General features: G+C 41.3%; 1 protein-coding gene across 3 annotated transcripts in view; it reads right to left on the reverse strand.

Moving 5' to 3' along the window:
* The window catches only part of LOC118511891 (lachesin), a 32748-nt gene extending 16331 nt beyond the window's left edge, over positions 1-16417 (reverse strand). The window contains exons 1-3 of one of the 3 annotated variants that reach the window (XM_036055519.1): positions 16053-16417; positions 14664-14890; positions 4950-5319 (exon numbers count right to left, since the gene is read on the reverse strand). In XM_036055519.1, the coding sequence (XP_035911412.1) occupies positions 4950-5064 (115 nt within the window). In that variant the 5' untranslated portion in view covers positions 5065-5319; positions 14664-14890; positions 16053-16417. Of the gene's footprint in view, positions 1-4949; positions 5320-14663; positions 14891-16026 lie in introns of all 3 variants that reach the window. The other 2 variants (XM_036055520.1, XM_036055521.1) reach the window with 2 other exon arrangements.
* Positions 16418-18872: the final 2455 nt, after the last annotated feature.

An 18872-nucleotide genomic window follows, 5' to 3' on the forward strand; every position in this document is an offset into this window, starting at 1 on the left:
CCCGTTCGCTTTCAACCCCTTCGATCGTGATTTTGCGATGAAATTGGATACGTTGTTGTCTCGGCTTTCCGTGCAGTCGTTAGTCTTACATTTCATTATGTTAACTCCGTGGAGCGAGCGTTCTTCACTAATTGGCATTTAAATTGATAGATCTAATCGAAACATCGATACATTAATCTTCGCTGCCGCTTCAAATGCTAGCGAGAAGCGTTGAAGGTGACCGTCTTGGAACACAAATCTCAAGAACAATCCATGGAAGGAGAATCAACACTAGATTTGGACTGTAGAAAATCTGTTTTTCTAAAGCGAAACGATCACAATGATAAACGTGACGTTTTTAAAACAATTAAGCTGACTTAACATCCTTAATAGCAATTTGCTTTAATGTGATATGTGTTTTGTGTATAAGTCGAAAATGTGATGCAACTTTTAAAAGTTCTTAAGTATATTTGAACTGTAGGTAAGTTCTTTTCTTCTTCTCGATCGATTCTCGATTATAGAAGATCAGTGTAAGTATGTTTGCTCTTGAAACGATCATCAAAATAGACCAGGCAGGACGGAGGCGTCACATAACTTCAAACTTGAGAGACTCGGTTGAGCAGCCTGGAAATTGAAAGGCAATTTCAAGTACATCTCTACTCTAGAGTGGCTCCCGCTAGAAATAGGGCTCAGCGTGTCGGATGACGAAACTACACTTATCTACACGGTCGAACCAACATCGATACTGGTGCTCTTCAGCAGTTTTGAGGAGGAAATGACTGCAAACTAAATTGAATTGCATTTTCTGTTTAAACTTGCGGTATCCCGACCAGAAAAGTTATCGGACATCTGCGGCAATGCGCGAGGCCCATCACATTGGATTGAGGATCAATGCAACGAAGACGTAGTATCTGCTTGCTGAAGGCCTTATCTTGATACAGCTCGCATCTGAAGTAGAGTATCAGTTGACGGTGATGATCTCGAGATGAAAGAGATCTTCGGATAACAATGCTATATTAATTCTGAAATCCAGAAGACTCCAACAACATACGAAATGCACGATATATCATACAGATCTGCGGATTCAAGTCTTGCTGAAGCCAATTTTCTTTGCCATTTTCGACCCATACCCTTGCGTTGAGTGATAAACTCTATATACAGCGGAGTGTGTTGAGCTTGTTGGGGATGAAGATATCCTGACGGAGGTCAAAGTCAGAAACTTACGATGGTTGAGGACTCATGCCCCACCAGGCAGGTGCTCGTCAGCGACCTGTTCGGCGTAAGGCGCAGGGGAGCACAGCTAGCTGGAACAAGTGATCTTTTCAAATGATGAGTCTTGCGTGTGGGAGAACGGCCTGGACCAAGTTTCCAAGGAAAAGATTGCCGATCTGGCCTTGTCTAGGAGATGTTTTCTACCCTAAGCAGACCGAAAAGAAAAAAGGGATTCTGCTTCTTCATTTTCTTCTATCTGGCACTAAAGCTTCAGGAAGTCATGATATGTCACTTCTGACTTCCATAGCTGGATTTGATACCGACCTTTAGGAATCAATATCTGGTGCAGCTACCATCGAGTACACTCTTGCCATTTGAAATGTCTGTTATAGTGTTAGAAAAATTATGTTTTTTTGTGATATTTGGAGTTGTTATTAAATGAAGTTTAAGTGGAAGAAACAACACAGCTTAAAAATGATAATTAACTATGCAAGCTGTTTCCTACGATACAGTTCGGCCAGACACAACGTGTCTTTAAATGACCCTCTTTTTTGTCTCATATATTGCCTTTTCTTAGTATTTACCTAGCCACGTTATTATTCTGTTATTCATTCCTGTTCTCTCGTTCCATAATCTTCTTGTGCTTGTGCTGTCACTCGTGTAAAGGAAAAGTCACCAATGAGACACAACGTATAAACCGTGCCAAACTGCTCGCTTGCGTACAATTCACCGGGCAAAACCAAAAAACAATAGCATTTCAGTCCTGAGAATGCAGCTCTTTGTTTTATCAAAAAAAGAAAAAAAAACAAATCCACCATTTTGCCATTACTATCGTGTGCGTAATACTGCCGTAGATGGAAAGGCAAGCTTTTCGACATTTGAAATTCCATTATTTTCCCCGAGCGGCTTCAAAGAACGAAATAATCATACCAGAAGCTTCTGCACCGCCGACCATTCGCTGGACCGGCGTGTAATAGTTGCCTGCAATATTTATGATCGCGTTGCATAACGACCACCGAAAGAGCAGTACCATGAATTTATAAATGCCCTACCGGCTACCAGCTCCATTTCCCAGCGTCCGGGCTGCGTTGCCACAGGGCAGCAATCGTTGCATGCCACCCGCCCTCCCCGTACGGTTTGTTTTTCGGGAAGGATCATTTTTCACCACCGTGATAGTGCCATCGCGCTAATGAAGTGCCAAACGCGTTCGGAGTGGCAAGAGTTTGCCACTTCAAACGGAAGATTCCGGAATGCTATCGTGTCGCTGTGCCCGTCCAAAAACTTTCATAATTGTCAAAAGCCATGGCTGCGGTGGTAAGTTTGTACGGTGCAGCAACTGTGAGAGCGCTTTTCTTCCTGCCGAAAGGGACGACCGACCGTTGCCAGGAGTCGAGCATCTCAGCCGATGGAGGTGATAATTTTTCGAATCGTTCGACACGCCAAACCTCAGTCCCAAAGTGGGAAAGTGAACGGTTTCGCGGTTGCCGTTGTTTGCCCAGGAAAAGGGCGAACGAGGCCGGCTCTGCTGCGACAAAAGTGATTCTCTGCAATCAACGCAGCAGTACAACTACGGCTACAAGAAAGCTGGAGGAGGAACCGGTGCGACGATACTACACCCAGGCACCAGTGTACATATGCCGATGCTACGGTACTGCTGTTCTGCATTTATGTACATACTAAATATTCTCCTCATCATTGTGGCGGTGATAGCAAACAGGTTTTCCAGAACCGACCTCCACCGGCAGCACGTTGGCACATCCTTCGCTTCTTCATTGGGCTGAAAGTTCGGCATCCTGCCAACGACGTTCCCATAGAGCGTAGAGCGACCTCCACGAGAATGGCCACATTTTCTTGTTGCTCCGATGGCTGAACGAGTGCTGGTTGGCTGGCTGGCTGGCTGGAGGATGGAAGCGTGTTTACCTTTAAATTTTCACCTCACCAACGCCTGTATTTTCGCTTCAAGATGATGATGACGATGATGGAGCGATAGAAAGCTTCAGATAGATAAAGAGCAGCGGTCGTACGATGCATCACTACCGTTTCGTGGTTCGGGCCATCGTGCGGCCTAGACCTAGACATCGGAGGTGTACCTTTTAACGATTTAATCGTTGATCTTGGCGTGGAAGCGGGTCCTCTGACGGCAACGGCCCGGACGGTACCTGTTACCAGACAACAAGTGGGCACAAGGTTTTGGTTTTGGTGTCCTCCGGCCAAACATATTTCACCTTCCAACACTGGTGAAGATAAATTATGTTCTCTGCATTTGCATTCGACCAGAATTCATATATTTTCCACTATCTATCTCCCAATCCCTAGGTTTGGTTGGTGGAACGGGCCGGTTTTTGGTGAAGGCCCTCCTCGCTTTAACCCTTGTAGGGTAAACGTAAGTGTCGTCTTCTCGCCACACGCTTTCCCAGTTCTCCCCTCCGTTGGTCAGCCGCTCGACGATTCGAATGAAACATCACGAAAAGGCGTTCGTAGCAAATATGCCTAGTGCCGTGTGTAGTCGTCTGATGACCGGCAAACCGTGCAGGAGAGGTTCGTTAGGATGAATAAATGTTACCATTCTTCACCGGGAATTGCTTCGGTTTTGCACGTTCTGCTTGCCTTTGTTTCGTAAAGCGGAAAAGTGGTAATTCATAGAAAGGTGGAACCCCCAAACCCAATTCTAGTTCCTCAGGTGTTTCAAAGCGTGCTTTTTTTTTGGCCGGGACTTTTTTCCGTTTGTTTAGTCGCCATTTTCAGTGTTTTCCTGGCTACAGTTTTTTCTTGCTTGTTGTTGCGCCACTTGCCACTCTGTCGTGCTAATGAGTACATTAGTTTGCACTACAATTAAGTTGCTAAAGTAATGCATTCGAACTGGACACATTCTGTTAGGAGGTGTTGGTCTGAGTGCTGCGCAGAGACCAGCCAACCTTATTTGTTTAATTAGTATTGTTCTAGGAGTTTCTAGGTCTAGGCAGTCTATAGTAACTGAGTAGTTCTAAATTATTTTGCTTCAGCTTGAGTTGTTACATTGTGCCATGAATTGGTTTTTTACAAAAGGAAGACAATACCTTCAATACTATCTGGTTCTGTTTAAACATTTTAAGTTCTCTTTTCCGAAATGGTCTGAACAATGCACAATGTTCTGCGAGAATCGCCGCCGCTTAAACCGAAAAGTCCAGATGCAGAAACAAAGGTATTAGTAGAAACTGCTTAAGAATAGTTCCATTACGAGCCGCATCGCATCGCCAACTGTAAGTCCAACGGTACCGAAAGTTGACCATAATGATGATAGTCTCGAGAGCAATCATGATGCTGTTGCAGAAGATGATTATATTCTTCGGCCAGCGCAAGCCGAGCATAACAGTAGGGAAGGAATCTAATTAAATCTATCTCACTCTGCAAAAGTTTGCAGCATTTGACGCTTCCCTTTCGCCCAAATGATGCCCCGACTTGGAGGTCATTCTCCAAGATTGTGCCACGATGGGAGCAAATTTCGGACAAAACTTTTGCGCCGCCGGCAGCGAACGAATGGCACGGAATTTCAACAGATGGTTTGAAGAGTGCCGAATTCATTACGGAATCAGAATAATTGGGCTTAACAGAACATTCCCCCGGCGCGGGACGAAACGATGCTACGGAAGATTTCTTGTCACGGGTCAGTAAACGGGGGCTTTTCCATCTTCATTAAACGACCTGAGGTTGAACGAACCCAACGGACGGAGGGTTGAGGAGCATGAGTTGACGTTAGTGTTCGAACTGGCAGAACTTACCGTGAGTGACGAGAGTAACCAAGTATATCATAAACAGTACATTCCGATGCGTAAATCGCTTGGGTAGTAGCTTCAGGGCAAGTAGAATTAGTTTAACTGTCTGTAGGATTATCATCTTGTGAACGGTCGCTTTCCACTAAGTCACATGCACACAAATTTCACCCAGCATCCGAGCCGACTGGCATCTGGCACTATGCACTTGGTTGAGTTTGCGATTGATTACGCTGTACTGCAGATCAAAGATCACGTTTTTGTGCGCACTGCCCGCTGAGTGAGTTCCATTTTCCTTTTTTCCTGATGAGGAAAGTTTTTGGGTACATTCACTGCGAAAATTACTCGGTGTTAACGGAAGCGGCAGCAAAGTTTAATTCTGGAAAGAGAAAAAGATGAGCCAGGATTACCTTGAGTGGAAGATAGTTTTTTTTTCGTTAAAGAGTTTTATATTTTTAATTAAATGAATGAAGTTGATGTAGCAATACGGCCATGCCGTTCTTTATGAATAAAAAAAATTAAGATAATGCAAGGGAGGAAGCCCAGTTTGTTCGAGGAAAATCATGCACATTGAGCTTGCAGATTTTTATTTCTTACTTAGTGGACTAGTCTTCTTCTTTGGCCTAAAGACATGCCTGCAATTTCTGGCTATCTAGGCTTAATGATATCACGTATTTGGATAGTCAGTGCTCAACTACAGGGGAACGGTCCGGATGGGATTTGAACCCCGATTCTGACGTATGAAGATCTGCGACGTTGTCGTCTCTACCACCGTTGTCGAATAGCGGGCTAGTCGTTCTTCTTTATTTATATTCTAGTTTGGGATGAATCTCCCTACGGTAATTGAAAGCTACACACATTCGTAGGCCTAATTTAGCTTAGGAGAAAAGAAAGAGTAAAAAAAATAACAAAACAGTCTGTAACCAAAACCCTAAGCAACACAACGTAGGAATTAGAAAAGCAATTGAAGTAAAATCCAAATCTTAAAATTAGAATACGTGCCTCGCGTAAAGTGGTTTTGCAGTTAGTGCGAAACAGTATCCTTCGAATTCAGCTGCTCATATGGGAAATTGATAGATTTTTTAAATAATTTGATTATTTTCTATTCTACCCGAATTGCATGCTGGCTTTTCGCTCAAATTCTACCCGAAGTGCATGCTGGTTTTTCGCTCAAATTTATAATTTTCTTGCATTTTTTTTAAATATTTTTCTTTATAACATCTCAATATAGTGCCTTCAATCTAATTTGATGTCTAATAAAACATTCAAATGAAATACCTAACCTCGGATTGTACAGAGAGCATCCGAATGGCCTGTGATTGGTGGACTTGTTGAAGCTAGTTGAAGGAAATATTTGATAAAATCGTATCGGATGATACTGCAATTTAATATAATCCAATATAATTTTCATTTAGACAATACGGCACTTGCTGTCAATATTAATTTATAAATATTTATCTTTTTTAAATCTATGTGGTTCTTATACATGCTTTCTGGTGTTCCAGTAACACGATCCTACGTTAGTAACTAATCCTACGTTCACAGAACTTTTTTTTAAAATAATCCTATTTTCTCCCTAACGGCCTTCTGACAGATATTTTCAAACCTTAAGCATGGCTGTTTTAAAACTAATAGTTTGCATTTTTAAGCTCTTTTTTTGGAATTCAGAGATCAGACAGTGCTCTGCTTTGGACACAGAACAAATATACATTTGCCAACATTCTATTGGCCGCTACTAAGGGCAGTTGGAAGTCTCTTCGGATAACGACGAACCCACCGTCGCCGAGATATGCTCTACAGGCGCAATCAGCAGATTACATAGAGGTTTTGTCTCATGAACGACTACAGCTTAAACTTTTTCGGCAGTATAACAATATCTTTCTAGTCCAGAATATTTTATCTTGCCTAGTATGGATTTCCAAGTTTATATGGATACTGTCATCCCTTTGCAGTTCTTAAACCTTCGTAAGTTTCTGTTGTTTTAGAAGGACCCTCTGGAGACTCTGATCATTAGCCGAAATCGGTTTCAATTACAGCCAGCCATTAGGAACTGCTTCAATATATGCATTTTCTAAATTCATAACTCATAGCTTATCTTTAAGCTGCAGTTCTTGACTATTTTATTATACTTCATTATTTGTTTCTTATATTTTGGCTCTACGTATAGTGATTGCGATCAAAGTTTGTTCCTAATTTATGAGTTTTTTTTATTGCATGCACAAGATTGACCAGCTCTTATATATTTTAAACATCCTGTCATCAAATTTTGGCTACAAGTCATCGATTTCTGTCTCTAATCCAAATAGTTTCAGCACAAATCCTAATTTTTTATTCAAATTTAAAATACAAATATTTTTCTCATAGACATGGAAAACTACATGTTACAACATCAAACAAAGCATATTCGGCTTAGTAATTCAATTTATTTAGTCTATTTTAATCATTGAAATAGTTTTCAAAATGGTTAAATTAGTATCTTACACCATCCAAAAAATATATAAAAATTCTATATGCATCTCCGAACCTAAACCCAATGCACCCTGTTTAAAATTGATACCGTGCAGACAAAAATTGATGCGCGTTGTCAACAATTGATTACTTAGACGTAATACATGGAGGCAAGGATTGTAAGACATATTATTATGATTCAATTGATAGTTGGATGGATTGACCGGGTATAGGGCCATCGCCCGAAAAATTTCAAAACTATTCTTGAGCACTTTAGAAGTTTTCAATATCTTGACAGCTATAATGCCGCAAATCAGAAGGTATGCATAACATTATTTGATTAACGTAAATTAAATTAAACATTATAAAATTTAAGTGAGTTGAAGATTAAAGTCAATTTTGATTTCCCGGCAATGTATGCATTTGTTGTTTTCTAGACTTGCCTGTAAATTTAACAACTTCAAGGATTCTTCTTCACATATCCTATATGCTATTCAATTTAGTATTAAAAAACTCTTCTCGGAAAAAATATTATTCATTTATTCCTCCCGATCGCTGTGTGGATGGATCGGTGGATCCAAACCTCATCTGCATCACTTTACCGAACTGGGAATCAAGCTGACAATGAATTCGATTGCCAAACAGACCCACACACACTCACACACCCAGGACGCAAGAAAAGGCCGGAACGGGGCTCCGAACCGAAATCGATTTCTCTAAAGGGTTTTGCTAAAACAAAACGCACGTGAACATTACTCGCCGATTTGCCGAATGCACACACAGAAAAAAAAACAAGGGACATGAAAACACAATTCGAAGAACATCGGTTCCATTCGCTTACATATGTAAATGTGCAGGTTTAAATATCTTCCGGCACTGGGCAAACCGAGGGGGCACAGCAGCCTGCAGCCAGCTAGCCAGCCAGCCAGCAAAAAGGAAAGCACCAGCGTTACCGTACGTGCCCGTTTACGGCAGGATCTCCAGCCGGAGAGTTTATGAATATTTCATAAATCGCATGGCGTGGCGCAGCAGCTTAGCTTGTGTTAGTAGTTTTTCCGTTTTTCGCTTCTTCCCTCGAGGTGACGCAGTGCCGGGGAGATGATGCGAAGCGTGAAATGGCTTCCGGCACAAATGGTGTGTTGGTCCCAGTTTTGCGAATCCGATTCCGATCGATGGGAAAGATATTTTTAATCAGATCTCTTTAAGATGAATCCCACCAAACCTCACACGATTCGAATTAGAGTTTGCCTTCCGTTGGGCCGGTTCTTTTGAGAGAAAACCACCCGCTTTGTTGATTTTATGCATCAAACAAACATGGAATTTATAATTTATTGCCGTGAATGTGCAAAATTGTAAAAGAAAAAATTCATCGCTACCTTTTAGCTGCTCTCTCTCTCTCTCTCTCTCTCTCTCTCTCTCTCTCTCGTGGTAATAGAAAGTCAAAGGTGAAATTCCATATTGCTGCATTTCAATGTTTCGGGTTGCATTATTTGCAAAATCATGCTTATAACAGAGCAATACCAAATCATCCCTTAAAAAAAAGAAATTTTAATTATTTATCTTCAGGTGCTGCTGGAAACGGTTCACCATACCATAGTTATGTGCTTCTGCTGCTGCTACTGCTACTGCACATAACACGCATACAAATAATGCTTTCTGCCTTTGGTGTGGTGAGCCAAAGGAGAGTAACCCGATGGAAACTAATTAAAAAATACCAAACATTTTTCATTGCACCGCAAAAACACATCGACAAACTTCTTGCTAGGGAAAAGTGTTGACCGGTTTGAAGGTGAAAAGCAAGCGAAAGCGACAAGGACGAGGATCAGTTTAAAGTTGATAAAACATATCAATCACTTGTGCGTTTCATATGATATTGTAATTTATATATGTCATTATCATAATTTATCAAATTCCTTAAAACTTATGAAACAATTAAACCACCCGCAATCTACTTATATTTGTTTATAAATACTAAAAATTTATTTTCCGAGAAAAAAAATCAAAAATGGGCTAAAGCAAAAAGGATATAAAAGGCCCACAAGTTGCTTGGAACAAAATTCGTACGTATTATGACGTATCATCATTAATTTATTATAAATTATTCCCATTTGGTGTTGTGAAAGCAAGTAATAGTTATTAAATAATTTTCTATAGATTTTGAACTCAGATTTAACTGTTTTAATAAATCCTAAAAATTAATAAGTTTCCAAATTTGTGCGATGTTTAAGCAAGTTTGTTCACTTTTTAGTTAAAAAATACTTTAATATGAAGTTTTTTCTGACATTACGGCTTCAAGCGTTCATAATTAAAAAATAAATAAATAAGATAAATAAACCTTTTTCATTGTCTTAACTATAAAAATGATTTTGTTGTAAAAATGCTAAAAATATGCATCACTATTGAGTAAATTCTGTAAATATCCAGTCTCATCTTCTACATCTTTTTTGGCTTTAGGACCTCGAAAGGTCTCCGTCTGCGATAGCTAGATAGTCAGGCCTGCGTACGGGGTGGCGATCTGGGTGGGATTTAAACCCCGGTCTTACCGTATTGAAGACCAGCGCCGCATATGTCTCGGTTACCGGACCGCCCCAAAATCATATTATCGCTTAAAACTTATTAAAATTATCGACAAAGTTAATAAAGGCTTCATTTATAAATGTAACGGTTTATTTAAATATTTCTTATATGTCCTATATGATCATGCAAACATTTCACCGTGAAATTTTAACTTGTGAGCCTTTCCTACTCCTTGGCTCAAAGATCTCTTTCAAGATTTTCTCTAGATGTTTCAAAGCTCGATAGAAACAGCCAAATGTGTTCAGTCTCAGACTCCACAACATTACATCTGACTCCTACTTTATTGTCCCTGCCGGTTATCTTCGCCCCGTCTGTTTAACCACAGCCTCCGCATCCAACATTCGAAGGGTTTGAAATCGATATTTGATGCATTAAATTTAAATTATTCATACCATGTGCATGGCGTTCCGAGGGAACGCTCACCCAACCCCGACAGCAACTCGATGGATCCATCCCTTGAAAGGCATTTCGATCGAAGCGTAGCATCCGATGCGCGTAATAATCAACAAACAAACAAGCTAACCATGGAGTGTGCTGTAAAAAAGGATTTTATCTCGGTTGCAAATTTGGGGGCTGTGGCGAAATCCGTTCCGTTCGTGACCAATCTGTCCGGCGCTCGCTCGCCCTTGTGTTTTTGTGGTGTAAAAGTTGCTTAGTGTCTTTTTATACGTTCCCCGGCTGGGAAACCAGGCTGCCCTGCGACGACAATGTATGGCGGCGAGTATCGCCCCGACAGTTTGATTCGATCGGGAAATCTATCGAACACGTCGGTTCGGTGACAGAACGTTATCCCATTCAGCGCCAGCAGTCTGGCTTCGTCATCGTCATCATCATCATCATCGGATGCTCACCAAAAGCGCCACTAACGCACCTGCCAACAGGAGCCATTGTTGCGGTTTCATTGCAAATCGATCCACACAACCGCACACACGGTCGCTTCCATCCGGTTACACGAACATTTCGAGACCCGTATACGACCAGTTTTATCGCCTGCCAACGCCACACAAGGCCATCCCAAGCAACGATTTTAGACTTTGGTGCAATTACAGGTCATCGCACCGTTTCGATACCGTGCCACTTCTGGACGCATCCTTCCTTCCTTGCATCGAGCTATAATCTCCCACCGGTACTAGCTGAAGTTTTATATTTACATTTATTTCCATAATTGAGGAAAGATAAAACAATAAAACCTCTCCCCTCCCCAAATCTAGGCCACCCCAAATCCGTTGATCCATTCGATGGTGGGATAGCTAGCGATAGCACCCGTCGACGATAGACAAAACCACACAAAAAGTATCTCAAATTATCGAACACCACCAACCCACCGTATAGTTCCACGTTTCGTTTGACGGAAGTTTGTCCCGTAATACGCGGCAAACCCCACTAAGCTCCGAGTGAGCCTCGAATGCACCGGGTCCGAAAAGCGATGGCGCTTGAATTCCGGTTCCGTTTCGGGGTGCAATAAACGGCCGTATACGTATTGGAATAATAATCGGAAATATTTGTTTTTACCACCACTAATAACTGAATAAACAACGGGTCGGGCTCGACGAACCGAGTGAAAACAAATTCTATTTAATTGTCTAGCAACGCTCGGTCGCTCGCTCGCTCGCTGTTCCGACGCGAGATGCACGCAATCGCCCAATACTCCCATTCTGTACAGCAGGGCTATTGTTTATGGTGGTGCTTAAGTGAGCTGGATTCAAGGTTGCACGTGGTGCGTAATCTGCGTGCGGAGTAGTTTAGGAGAGCATTATGATGACTGGTTTCATTCATTAGTGGAATATTTGCTAAACAGACCAGCCTCCAGATTCGAAGTTTTTGGAGGCGATGTGCAACCAAACTGATGTGTTTCTACTTCATGATGATATGGTGTATAATGCAATGAAGGGATAGCAGGATTTGTTACTAGAACTATTATTCTGTTTAATCTATGCAGCAAACAAGTATTAATAATACGTTACTTGTACCACTAACGACTCAGAGTAAAACAGAGTTGTCACAAGAAAATGTCATAGAAGTATAAATTATTAAAGAAATGACATAAATATGCATTTATATTCAAATATTAAACATTGAATTTTCTTCTTCTTCCTTGGAACTACAACCTCGAAAGATCTCGGCCATTTCTGGCTTTTTTTTGGCTAGCTCTACCCGTAGCAAAGAGTAAGTGCTGCGTACGGGAAAGAGGACCAGATGGGATTTGAACTCCGGTCCTGCTATGTGAACACTGATATTTAATGTTTCATAGATAAGCTTAGTTTATGATTGGTTTTATACTTAAATGTACACTACTAACACCCTATTGCGCGAATGTAAGATTAATTTCACTGATCCGGAAAGATCTTTAAGCCCTTAGAATTTTTAGCAAACAATATCCGTTCCAAAGTTTTCTGACGTAATGATCCAATGGTTTTTCTTCTTTTTTGGCCTAACGACCTCTTATCTGAGATCATGCTTGCCATTTATGGCTTTCTGTTACATGTGTTACCCATAGCTGGATAGCCAGCCCTTCGTACGGGGAGTTGGTCTAGATGTGATTTGAATCCCGGTCCTGCCGTGTGAAGACCGGCCCATTGTCGCATCTATTACCGAGCCGCCCATGCTTGATCTGAGCATGCCATTGTCTTCAATTCAAGCATACTTACTTATCAGGCGCTACAACCGCTTTGCGGTCTTGGCCTGCTGCGACAATCCTCGATACCGCTCACGGTTTAGTGCCGTCGTCTGCCAATCCGTTATCCCGGCCGTTCTCGCGGACGCATCAACGCCATCACTCCATCTCAATTTGGCCCTACCACGCCTCCTCTGTCCGTGTGGACGGCCTTAAAGGACTTTACGGGCTGGATCGTCCGGTGTCATTCTCATGACGTGACCAGCCCACCGGTCGTAGCCCTTGCGCGTAACTCAACATCAATGTTGTTGTCGGTGCTGACTTTTGACCCCAGATAGGTGAAGTTTTGGAAGACTTCGAAGGTGCGGTCACCTATCTGTACATTACCCTTGCGTAAATCAGTGTTTGTTAGCAAGGCCGCTGGTGGTGCCACCAACATTTTGGTTTTAAATTCAAGCATACCTTTTTGTAAAATGTCGTTTGCTCGCTTTATGTAGCTTGTCAATCTATTTTTTATTTTTATCACTACACGCATCATTATTATTGTACTTCACGATTTTATTTAAATAAATAAATAAAGAAGAGCAACGAGAGGAGATCAAGTGAAAGTTATGTTTTTTTTTTAATTCGTGAAGAATGGTTTGGTCATATTGAAATCCAATAAGCTTATATGTTTGACCATTTTTTTACAAAAGAGGAATTGTTCTCCTCCGCATGTATAATGTATGACAGACAAATTATCCTTTCAGACATAGTTGAAATCTTCGGCAGATCGTAGTGTTAGCAAACTAAGCTGATAGTTGTAACCGCGAGCTTCCAAGGATCCCCGTTAATTCCGACCTAGGCGCATCTTCTAGTAAGCTGGCTGTGGGATTCTGAGAACCTCGATCTTTTGAAGGGCTCCAAACTTTATCAGAGGACCACTCATAATATCTCTGCTAAGCTTCTAACTTTGACTAAATTAGCAGATTTGATGTGTTAGGTCCTCCTTTTTTTGTTCTACGTAAGGGCCTCCGGGAGCAATATGGTCAGGCCGTCCCTTACGAATTAAAAATGGCATCCAGGGCTTGATTCATCTCTGGAGTGATGTTATCACATAGTATATTGAACACACATTTGTTAACCCTTATAGTTTTAATTGATTCAGGAATATCTTTGACATAAGTGTGTGAGATGACCTTAGGCGCACGTAATAATGCATAATAATACATAGCGTCAATTGATTTGGATCGTTGATATTGTTGATCTTCTGACGATCACATTATCTCCTTTGCTCCATCTCTAATTTGACCAAGCTCGCCGCGTTTCTCCATGTATGCGACCTTACAATTCTTTACTGCCTGGGTCGTCCAGTGTCATTCTCATGGCATGGATAGCCAACCGCCAGCCGAACCTGCTGATTCTAATGCGCTATACAATATTGAGAACATCGTACAATTCATGAATTTTTATCCTTGTGTTCTTCCACATATACAAAGTCAAAAATGGAATCTGAGCATCATCTATAAAATGGCTCAGGAGGTATTGTAATTTTTGGACAAAGTTGATCGATTGGTTGGTCAGCTGCTAGTCATAAGACTTCATTTGTTTCGTTGTTGGACAATCTTTATGTCAACATAAGTACTAGGACTCCAAAACTCCATACAGTCCAAGCTTTATTTGTCACGAATAAATAAAATTTAAAAGGAAAACTGCTGGACTCAATAATACTCAATAAAAAAAAAACTTAGACAGTCTTAAATATGATCAAATGACCAAAACTAAACTTTATTGGTTTGTTCTCTTACCACAGGACTTATTGTTACTATCATTATTATTTTTATTACTCATCTTGTTTTCAACATTTTAAAGAAATTGCCTCTTTCTTTGGTACTTCTGTACTTTACCTCTCCAATCTTATCTTTCTAAATTATTTATTTACCCTTAGTAGGAGAGCAGATAAAACAAATCAGTTAATTTGAGTTCAACTTAATCAGTATACACTTTCAATTCGAATAAGTTCTTCAACAAGCAATACGGCCAGGCCGTTCTTTATGAATAAAAAAAAAAGTTCTTCAACAACTACTGGAACTGTTTTAACTTACCTGTAATGACCAAAAGTTTTAATGCACCCAATATTCCAATTTAATTATTTTTCAACACTTCTTTACTCCCGCCTGCAACTGAGATTTGTTCTCCTTTACTTCATGGGAAGCTTTCAACAAACATTCACTTGCATACTGGCAGGCTGAATAGCAGCGTGCGTTTACCAAGGTATCGCACCAACTTTCTCATTCACTACTACACTGCACTTTAGAAACGCTGTATATCACTGCGGTAAACAAACGAAATAAAGTAAATATACCGGAAAATCGTACACTATTTGAATATCAGCTTTGTTGACGTGTTCTCTAGTTTGACTACTTTACTTGTTTTACGCAATTTCACTTCTACAGCACAAACAAGCAGCATTTGGTTCGATTGCTCCGGCGTTGTACCGGGATGCATTGCTCTTTGTTTTTCCCATTTTGGTTGGTTGTTTCACTTTAAATCAAACACAAACGCTTATTGTACAGTGTAGTTGGATTGTAATTAATTTTCCACCATACACAGTCGCGCACAGTCACAATTGAAGGATAGAACATTGGCACAAAGCAAGGTAGAAGGGAAAAAAAACTTTTCTCCTGAGCCATCCTTCTCACAGCCCCGTTTTCCCATTGTCTGGCACAGTTTTGATTCCGGAAACAATTATGATTGGCGGTTCGCTGTTTCCTTCCGTCGCACATGTCGGCCGCTTCCCGTCGCACACCGATCGACATTGCACTGTGCGGGGCTGTGTTGCACAAACACTTGCGTGCGTTTTTGTGTCGTTTGTATGTACATTTTCATTCATCTTCCTTACACTCCACACAAGTGCAACTTTTCGGTTCTCGGTAAATTTCACTCTCGTTCAGTTTGGAAAACATTTTCTTCCTCCCCCCTCCCCCATCCACACGCACTAGCGTCCACGCAATGCCATGCCAGTGGGGAGGGAAATTTTCATTTGGAATGGAGAAAAAAGCGCTCCGAAAAGTGGAAAACATTTAAAATCGGCAAAGAATCACATAAAAGAAACAGAAAGCACAAATAAATAATAGCAGCAATAAACAAAATGCATCCGAACGGCGTGGAACGGCGGACGCGAGGGAAAAACAGCAAACCGGGCCCCGACCAAAGACTAAAAGGCAACGGCAGCAACAAATCACAGCGTCATCAGCGTAAACTACCGTCATTGCTATTTGTGCGCGACGAAACGATGCATCCAGCACGGTGATGCAGGATGGCGCGCGCGATGAGGATGCACTTTTTGCTCGATTCGGAATTCGAAATCGAACGCGCTGCTCGGAAGGATGGAATGCAGCCGTGGTAAAAAGCAAAAAAAGGATGCAAATGATGATGATGATGATGGTATCCAAAACCCGTACGCACAAAACGCAAGTCACGAGCATACTCACGATCAACGCTTTTCACACCAACTCCCACACACACACACTCTCGAAAGCACGGACAATCCTCACAGCACAACACTTTTTCTCACTGTTGGATTCATTTTGCACTGCACTCAGATGCACATTACACGACCACGCGAGAACTGTGGTTCGAGCTGCAAAGTGTGAAACTAACCACGCTCCAATGTCACTGAAAAAGCGGATACACGAGCGCTAACTCCACCGACCGACTAATACTGCAACAAAGTGCATGGCCGAACCACGATCATCGAGGAACGCATCAGCCGCGGTGTCTGTGCGTGCTCGGCGAAAAACATTCCCAGCGACGGTGAAAGTTTCGAGACGACTGAAAGAATTTGACCAAGAAAAGCTATTTACCAACAGCCGTGTGACTGTTCGGCCCGAACGCAGACAGATAACACGGAATCGCTTCCGTTCGGCGTGCCGAACGCGGGACGGGATGTGTCTGTTCGGCTAACGAAAGGACAACAAGCGCTTTTGGAACACAATGTTCGTCGTCGGGATTCGTTGGGACTGGATGGGCGATCGGTACACTGTCGGAGATGTGCCGGGTCGAGAAGGATTCAAACAACCGGCAAACCGGCAAACGTTCATGGAATCGCGTCGTGCACAATCCTATTCGTTGGGTGGAGAAATGAAGGAGTCCTGACGAGCACAGCATCCGCCGTTGCGCAGGCGCCTTTCGGATTTCGTACAAATGCATTGCTTTGAATCGGTGAATGTGTGTTCATTTGGCATGAATAAGGCTCCCGATGGAACTCACGACAGGGGAATAAAATGAAGTGAATGAATTGCTTAGAATGACCACCAGAACTTAATTCAGAATTCAAACAACAGATCGTGGAGTATTCAGAACAGGTCCAAAAACAACTTGAAGTTGATATTCTCCTGTTAAAGTATAATTTAAACTGTTACAATAATTTCCATGTATTTTTTGGTTTTTTAATATTTTTTCGAGAATTCATTATGAATTAAATCTTATTTCAGGATTTTCGGGATAAACTAAGCTTGATAATTCTATCTTTTATAAACTAATTTTATGATAAAATGGAGCATTCTGAGGTTTCTCATTCATTTCCTATAATTTATTAGTAGACCTGATCAAAGACATGTCACAACGACAATAAAATTAATAAAATTCATACTAAGACTCTTCTTCTTCTTCTTTGGCCTAACAACCTCTTAGGCCATGTCTCCCATTTCAGGGTTATTAGACTTTATGATTCCGCCCTCCAATACTAAGAATGTCTTACATTATCAGAGTACATAAATGACTCAAACAATCCACTCTTGAACAGCTCATCTCTAACGTCTTGCTTCTTCTTGGCTTAAAGACCTTCTTAGGTTTACCAGCTATGCAATAGCTTGCAACACTTATTGATACCACATAGCTGGATGGTCAGATCGGTTCTGATGCCATAAGTTTAAACAAGTATATTAAATAAAATGCTCTTCAAAGCTTTTTCAATTCTACTAAGAAGAGACCACCCCCGCCAAGCAATGTTTGCTTACAGTTGTAATCACATTCGTGAGCTGTGAGCTACAAACTTAAAACAACATCGTTTTTAAGTCATAATATTTGTAACAAAGGCAAAATCCGTTTAAGAAGCCATTATTTTAAAACGTTTCGCTGGAAACATACTTCGCCCTCGCGGTCCCCACCCCCTTAGCCAGTACCGTAACTAAGTGCTTCGCAATCGAATAAGTTTGCGGTGATCAAATCAGGGCATTCTCATTCGCCTGCTCGGTAAAATAAAAACTCAAACACAATACTTTCTGCTGCGCGTCTAAAAAGCTTTAGATTCAATTTAAAAACCCACCTCCACCAGCTACCCGGTTCGCCCGGCTGAAGAAGTTTAAAGCAAAAGTGTACGAAACGAAACCGGAAGAGTTTTCCTTTCCGATTGTCCGATTCGATCGAATTGTTGCTTTACTTGCTTGCCAACTTGCGACCCGAAGTAAGCACAGCGAGTAAGATGAAGCGTTCGAAGCGACAACCTTCGAACTAAGCGGCACTTTGAGCCAGCGCATTCAGCATGTCTGCATGTGTTTTTCGCATCTTCCCACAGGAACCCTTTAGGAGAAGGAAGAAAAGTACCTTTTGCGTACTTCAATGTTTCTTTCATTTTTGGTTGTACTTTCTGTGAGTGAAATTTGAGTTGAAAGCGATTTTTGGCCGGCGAAGGTGCCGTGTGTAAATAGTAAACAAAAGGAGAAGCTTTAACCCGCTCATTTTATTTGTACAGGACGGTTGGCCATTAAGCACATTGAAGGAAGGAGAGGAGGTTTTGTTTCATCGATTTTCATTCATAACCACGCCGGCAGAGTCGTTGAGAGCTATTGCTGGTTCTTTTAAATGTATTTTTAAATTAAATTTTCAGTTTCAATCGTACCGTTGCTTAGAAATATCAAGAAAAAAGCATTCTGTTTAAAATTTAATTTCTAACAATACGAGCCGGACGCTCCTATCGAATTGAAAAAAAAATCGAATCGAAACAAAAAATTGATTATTAAACAAAATTCTTTTTCTATGTGTTATATTTATATTTTTAGCAAGTAACAGTAAGAAAAGCTATGAAAGTATTGATCAGGCAAGTAGAGCAACTGATGTGTCCTTAGTTCAACAGTGGGCGAAGTGAATAGCTGCCAGGGAACTCATCGCCTTAAACACATTATCCAAGACCCCGCTTCGTCTAAAGGGCTTCATTTTCCAAGGAGCCTTCTCTACCCTTCTCTATCAGTCATAAAGGTATTGTCATTCAAACCATCTACTCGTACAAGCCAGAATTCATAGTCGGAAAACTC

Source organism: Anopheles stephensi, chromosome 3 (genome assembly GCF_013141755.1).
Source record: "Anopheles stephensi strain Indian chromosome 3, UCI_ANSTEP_V1.0, whole genome shotgun sequence".
Classification (NCBI taxonomy): Eukaryota; Metazoa; Arthropoda; class Insecta; order Diptera; family Culicidae; genus Anopheles; species Anopheles stephensi.